General features: G+C 46.4%; 1 protein-coding gene across 3 annotated transcripts in view; it reads left to right on the forward strand.

Moving 5' to 3' along the window:
* The window catches only part of LOC308128373 (NACHT, LRR and PYD domains-containing protein 12-like), a 281,629-nt gene that overhangs the window by 18,029 nt on the left and 256,100 nt on the right, over positions 1–7,500 (forward strand). Inside the window, exons 9-11 of one of the 3 annotated variants that reach the window (XM_080494073.1) lie at positions 337–504; positions 769–951; positions 4,957–5,139. In XM_080494073.1, the coding sequence (XP_080350199.1) occupies positions 337–504; positions 769–951; positions 4,957–5,139 (534 nt within the window). Of the gene's footprint in view, positions 1–336; positions 505–768; positions 1,592–4,956; positions 5,140–7,500 lie in introns of those variants that run through there. The other 2 variants (XM_080494075.1, XM_080494074.1) reach the window with 2 other exon arrangements.

Raw genomic sequence — 7,500 nt, forward strand, 5'->3', positions numbered from 1 at the left:
TCCAGGACAATGTCTCTGCTCCCACAGTTCTCACAAACTAAACCATGAATGAATGAATGAATTGTGTCTCTCAGAAGAATGATTGTCTCCACTGTCCCCGTCTCTCCAACCAAACACTCTGTAATGAATAGAAAGAAGTAGCAGGACGTCCAGCTCCACTCCACAGCTTCACTTCAACATCTGGAACTGAAGACATGAACAAAACATGTGGACCTCCATGTTGTCTCCTTCACGTCCACATGAAGCCAAAGTCAAACCCAGAGAAGACGATCTGAAGCTCTGAGGTCCAACAAAGTCCTCATAACAACGTCCTGTCCTCTCTGTGTCTCATTACAGCCTTTCTTCATGTAAACTCTCCAACTGTGAAGTGATCTCCTCGGCTCTGAAGTCTGACTCCTCCCATCTCAAACATCTGGACCTGAGTGAGAACCGGCTGAAGGATTCATCAGTGAAGTTTCTGTGTGCTGGACTGGAGAGTCCAAACTGTAACCTGGAGACTCTGAGGTCAGTTCACTGTCTGAAGTTAGAATGTGTTGAAGTCAAACCTCTGAGAGGAGTTTAGGAGGATCCAGATGTTGGAGGACAGAGATGGACTGAGCTCTGCAGCGTGTTAGTGATCAGCATGTTGATGAGACTCTTCTCCTCCTGGTGGCTTCAGCTGTTTGGACTTTACATTTCTAAACTCTTCCAGTCTGAACCTTCTTCAGTCTCAATGACTTCAACATCAAACTTTGTCCTCTAATCTCACTTCTTTCTCTCTTTATTCAGGTTGAGGGGCTGCAGGTTGTCAGAGATCAGCTGTTCTTCTGTGGCCTCAGCTCTGAAGTCCAACTCCTCCCTCCTGAAACATCTGAAACATCTGGACCTGAGTAGGAACCAGCTGCAGGATTCAGGAGTTGAGCAGCTGTGTGGTTTTCTGGAGAGTCCACTCTGTAGTCTGGAGACTCTGAGGTCAGACTCCATGTTTGAGTTTGTGTGCAGTGAAAGTTGTGTTGACACTAAAGGTCAGACATCAGGCTGATATGAGATGATCCACACTGAGGATCTCCATGAGAAACTGAGACTTCTTCTCTGGGCTTTAGTCCTGTGACTGTGGCAGAGCCGTGTGGAGCTCCACATTTCAAAGCTTGGTAGAAGAAGCAAGGTGCTGCAGTGGAGAATTCTCCGTCAACCTCTGACACGCTCCATGTTGACCTTCAGCTTTCAAAGCAGGCTGATCTCTCCTGGATGAAGAGTCACTGATCTCCCAGCTGGAGCTCCAAACTCTCCCTCACTCTGCCATTGTTGCCCCCCTGACCCAGTGTGTGTCATGTAGGGGTGTGATTCCATCCTGTAATAGGAAACAAAGAGGCAGACCACTTGAGCTGGGGTTTGGCTCGGCTGCAGGATTTAACATTTCATTTCAACAAGTGTCAGACTCAAAACAAGTTACTCACTTTCACAAATACAGTAACCTCAGTTAGTTACTTGAGGGGAGTAACAATCATGTTGTAGCTACAAATCAAAGGTTTTTTGTGTGAATGAACTCTGGAGTTAAAGAACACTTTTTGGAAAGAACTTTATACCAAACTAAAGAACCAAACAAACACCTAAAATAATAAAAAATGCAATACCTTAAACCTTCTAACTATCATAAAAACTCTAAACACTTTTTCTACAATAGAATAACTATCACTTAAATGTACATTACTTACAGTCGTGCTACCAGAGACTTCAGACGTCCTTTCGTCTCCTAATTCAACAATCTTCCAGTGAAACTTATCAAAAGTCCAAATCAGCTCTTCTGCCTCTTGCTCTGACTTCCAGGGTGATAAAGTCCATCTCCAATAGAACTGATCTATTGTTTCACTGTTAATACTCAGACTATGTCTCTGTGGTCTGCAGGTGCACAGCATTAGCCCCGCCCCCTTTTCTTCAGTCTAACCAATCACAACAACAAACAGCAACAGGAACCAATGAAAATAACAGAACACATTAAAACGTCACCAGGTAGATTTACATGTAGTTCTAGGTTCTATGTTGTATATTTCTATGTTTAACCCTTTATTTTACCAACAGCTACACTCAAATTTACACCAAAATATTCAGGAAACAAATGTTGAAGGGTTTGGAATTAAATATTCACACTTTACTGTACAAGATCCAGAAAATACTTTTAGAGTTTAAAACTGCTTTAAGTGGGCCGGTATTCACCAGAACGCAGTACCAGCACTTTTAAAATGTACCCCTCAGCATACGGTACTTTTTTCTAACATAAGGCACGTACCAGAACCTTCTGTAATTTCTGGACTATAAGCCCCTACTTGTTTCACACACTTTAAACCCAGCGGCTTCAACAATGATGCTCATTTATGGATTTTTACGGATAAACGATCTTCATGCTGACGATACAGGGGTGATGCGTTCAGGTACATCACGTAACTCTGGCTGCTGCGCTCAGTGGCTGAGCAACGTCCTCCTCAGAGGAAAATCTCCTCTCCTCAGAATCATAACCAGCAAATACTATCAACAGAGAGAAAACCCTCAGTGTCTGTGTATTGCTGCAGTACTTCACTTGCCCTGCCCCCCACATCGCTCTCTCTCTTTCTCTCACTCACTTCCCCTCCCTCTGTCGGGGGAGGGAAATTTTAAAACTAGTTTTTCTTAAAAAACACAACAAACACAAAACCCCACAATCCCACAGTAAAATGCATGCTCTGGTACAACGCGGGCCTCTGTACTTATAGACAAGGGTGGCCTAAACTGTATATGTACAAATGTATTTTTGTTTTTAGGTTTGGTGGGAGCAGCTTATGTTCATTTAAAAGAAAATAGAATAGTGCACTGTGCTGTCTGTGTCACATATTGACGTGACCATCGACAACATCAACATTGTTCACAATTACACACTTAAATCACACAATACATTATATTACTGAACAGGCAGAACAGTTCTTTAAAATGAAAATCTAATTGTTTTCAGCAAAGTGCAGCACATTCCTGTCCTGTCCATTCCTCCATGACCCCAGGTTCTCCATCCATCCATTCATCCGTCCATCCATCCATCCATCCATCCATTCATCCATCTATCCGTTTCCAGGTCACGGGGGTGTCAGTCTGATCACTGTCACCCAGATCACATCACACCCATTAAGAACCTTTCCTGGAGGTGGTGAGCCCACAGGAAGGTGACGCCCGGTGTGGGACATGAACCCTCTACCTTGAGAGTGCGAGTCTCATGTTCTACCTACTGAACTAGCCGGGGAACCCCAGGTTCTGCTGGGTCATTTTTAAGAGGATTCACTGCAGCTGTTTTTTTCACAATCACACTAAAATCACACCGAATCCTTTACTTTTCACTTTGTACATGCTTCCTGAAGGGAATAGAATTAAAAAACACTTTATGAACTTCCATTGTTATGCAGATGACACACAAATCTATTTATCTATGAAACCAGACCATAATAACCAACGTTCTAAACTAGAAACTTGTCTTGAAGACATAAAGGTTGGATGAGCCGTAATTTCCTGCTCCTGAACTCTGATAAAACTGAAATTATTATATTTGGTCCAAAACATGTGAGAGAGAAATGATCTAAAGATCTAGTACCTCTAGATGGTATTACTTTGTCCTCCAGTACCACTGTGAGGAACCTGGGAGTTCTTTTAGACCAGGATTTATCCTTCAACTCCACATTAAACAATCTGCAGGACTGCCTTTTTTCACCTCCGTAATATTTCCAACATTAGAAACATGCTGACTCAGAGTGATGCTGAAAGAGTAATCCATCATTAGTTACTTCCAGAGTAACTATTGTAACTCCCTATTATCAGGGTGAAACAATAACTGCTTCAAAAGTCTTCAACTGCTTCAAAATGCTGCAGCCAGAGTCGTGACAAGAACCAGCACCAGAGATCACCTCACTCCAACACTAACCTCGCTTCATTGGCTCCCTGTTCAATCTAGAAGAGAATTTAAAATCCTCCTTCTAACTTAGAACGCTCTTAACAACCAGGTTCCATCATATCTTAAAGAACTGCTCGTCCCAGATCTCCCCAGAAGAACACTTGGTTCTCAGAGTGCTGGCTTACTGGAGGTTCCTAGCTTTTCTAAAAGTAGAATGGAGGCAGAGCTTTCAGCTTTCAGGTTCCTCTGATGTGGAACCAGATCCCAGTTTCAGTTAGGGAGGCTGAAACAGGCTCTACTTTTAAGGTTCCACTCAAGACTTTTCTATTTACTGAAGTTAGGACAGTTTCAAGACACTGCCATTTTGGGGGGATTTTTAAAAATCGGCCAATATTCAATTAAATTTACATTTACTTACAACGTGTGGCTGTAAGGTTGTTGTTTTTTAATCTCACACTATTATAATAACACAGCAGGTGGAACCACACGCTGAACATGGTTCCTTATTTTACACTGAGCACCTGCCGCCCAGAATGTCCGTGTACACTGCTGAATATCATGTTTTGTCCATATTTGTATGACAGACTGACGTTTAACCCTTAATTCTACCAACAGCTCCACTCAAATATACAAGAAAAGTTAGAAAATATTCAGGAAACAAATGTTGAAGGGTTTGAAGTTCAGTATGGAAGTTTTATAACATTTAGAAAAGAAAAAAAACAATATTGGAATAACTGTGTGTGTGTGTGTGTGTGTGTGTGTGTGTGTGTGTGTGTGTGTGTGTGTGTGTGTGTGTGTGTGTGTGTGTGTGTGTGTGTGTGTGTGTGTGTGTGTGTGTGTGTGTGTGTGTGTGTGTGTGTGTGTTGTGATCCAGATGTTGGAGGACAGAGATGGACTGAGCTCTGCAGCATGTTAGTGATCAGCATGTTGATGAGACTCTTCTCCTCCTGGTGGCTTCAGCTGTTTGGACTTTACATTTCTAAACTCTTCCAGTCTGAACCTTCTTCAGTCTCAATGACTTCAACATCAAACTTTGTCCTCTAATCTCACTTCTTTCTCTCTTTATTCAGGTTGAGGTGGTGCTGGTTGTCAAAGATCAGCTGTTCTTCTGTGGCCTCAGCTCTGAAGTCCAACCCCTCCCTCCTGAAACATCTGAAACATCTGGACCTGAGTGGGAACCAGCTGCAGGATTCAGGAGTTGAGCAGCTGTGTGGTTTTCTGGAGAGTCCACTCTGTAGTCTGGAGACTCTGGGGTCAGTTGACTGTCTGTTACTGTTGTAGAAGGAGAAATGTTTGTGAGCAGCTGTGATGTGAGACTCTGATCCTGCAGTGAGAGATGGACTGAGCTCAGCAGCTTGTTACTGATGTGTGTGGACATGAGGAGGAGTGGCAATGTTGTGCTGACATGTGGAGGATGAGTGTGATGAAGAGCCACAACAACAGAACAGCTCATTGATCAGGACACAGTAATGTGGAGCTGCTCATTTCTCCATCAACACATCTGATTGGTTCTCCTCATTCATTCTGCTGCTTTCTCTCTTTATTCAGGTTGAGGGGCTGCAGGTTGTCAAAGATCAACTGTTCTTCTGTGGCCTCAGCTCTGAAGTCCAACCCCTCCCACCTGAAGGAGCTCTACCTGGGTCACAACGACCTTGAGGATCCAGATGTGCAGCAGCTGGTTGGTCTTCAGCAGAGTCCAGACTGCAGCCTGCAGACTCTCAGGTCAGTAGATGTTGGAGTGAGTCCATGCTGCTTCCAGCAGGTTTCTACTAAACACAGTTAGTGTGAGAACAAAGATCCAGAGTTTGACTGCTCTGTGAGGCTGTGAGAGGAGAACGCTGAGCAGCTTCAGGATTGGACAGCAGAGGACACAGTCAGCCAATCAGAGGAGCCTCAGGCTTGTTGTGTTGGTCTGACAGTGGTGGTCCTTCATGAGCTCTGAGCTGCTGCTGTGGACAGGACTGAAGTCCTGGCTGCTCCACAGAGACTCTCCTCATCACCTCTCATCTCTCTCATCTCTCTGTAGGTGGAGGGGGTGAGAGCAGAGAGGACACTGTGAGAGTCCAGCATCGAACCAGGGTTTCTCTGGATGTGACGTAGAACCATCACTGTGTGGACTGAACCTCTTCCTCTTCATCTTCATCTTCGTCTTCGTCTTCCTCTTCCTCTTCATCCTGCTCCTGCTCTTCCTCCTCCTCCTCCTCCTCCCCCTAATCGGCCTGCTTCTCCTCCTCCTCCTCTTCCTCATCTTCATCCTCTTCCTCCTCCTCCTCCTCCTCCCCCGCCTGCTCCTCTTCCTCAGACTGCTCCTCCTCCTCCTCTTCCTCCTCCTCCTCCTCCACTTCCTGCTCAACTTCCTTCTCCTCCTCCTCCTCGGCCTGCCCTTCCTCTTCATCCTCCTCCTCTTCCTCTTTCTCCTCCTATTCCTCCTCCTCCTCTTCCTCTTTCTCCTCCTCTTCCTATTCCTCCTCCTCCTCCTCCTCCTCGGCCTGCCCTTCCTCTTCATCCTCCTCTTCCTCTTTCTCCTCCTATTCCTCCTCTTCCTCTTTCTCCTCCTCTTCCTCTTCCTATTCCTCCTCCTCCTCCTCTTTCTTCTCCTCTTCCTACTCCTCCTCCTCCTCCTCCTCCTCTTCCTTCTCCTCTTCCTACTCCTCCTCCTCCTCCTCCTCCTCTTCCTTCTACTCTTCCTACTCCTCCTCCTCCTCCTCCTCCTCTTCCTACTCCTCCTCCTCCTCCTCCTCCTCCTCCTCCTTCTCCTCCTCCTCCTCCTTCTCTTCTTGTGTTGGTTCATTGTGTTGGGCCTGGCCTCCATGGCTCACCCCCTCAGGACAAAGGAACATGTGGTCGCCACTGGAAAAATTTGCCATTGGTCATATGACCTCCACAAGGGGGTCCACGGCAACCCCTCCCTGGAAGCTGCATCCCTGCACCTCACCACCAGGGGGATCCACCAACTCCACCCACAGCCGTAGAAAACGCCCCGGAAACTCTGAAGCCAACCCCGCTCTGATTGGCCAAGGCCATGGTGAGCACAGCAGGGAGCCGGACCATGATGCGCCGGTATAAAAGTCCGACCTGTGAAAACACACCGTCTCTAAGACGGATTCACGTCCATCCAGACACAGGACTTCGTACGGAGACACAAGGAGCCGCGTGTTAACTCACGTGGACCGGCCCAGAACTTTTTAACTCCCTTCTCTCTCCCCCTCCTTCACTAATCCGCCGCCGCTCGTGTTATCTGATCAGATAAGCTCACACACACACAGTCACATTTAGCAGCCAAACTGCTATCTGGTGCTGCTAAACCACATCCACATCCATCACCAGAGTTCTAACTGCATGTCCCGTTAGAACTCCGGCACTCAGAACCGGGACGACAAAGTCCACCAGTCTTTACGGGAGTAGGTGAGACCGCATCGTTCCGAGACCCCCTCACGCATTCTCGCGTGACGGGCGTCTTGTTTATCTGGTCGCTAAGCAACCACTGTGGTCCCCAGACAGAACGAGTCAAACGCCTCTAGTGGTCGCGTGGGTCATTGCAATGCCTCTTGACGTCCACCTGGTGGACACATCAGGCCATTGCGCTCTCCCTTTGCGCGCCGCTGCACGCCTCT

Source organism: Lipophrys pholis (genome assembly GCF_963383615.2).
Source record: "Lipophrys pholis genome assembly, contig: SCAFFOLD_24, whole genome shotgun sequence".
Lineage (NCBI taxonomy): Eukaryota > Metazoa > Chordata > Actinopteri > Blenniiformes > Blenniidae > Lipophrys > Lipophrys pholis.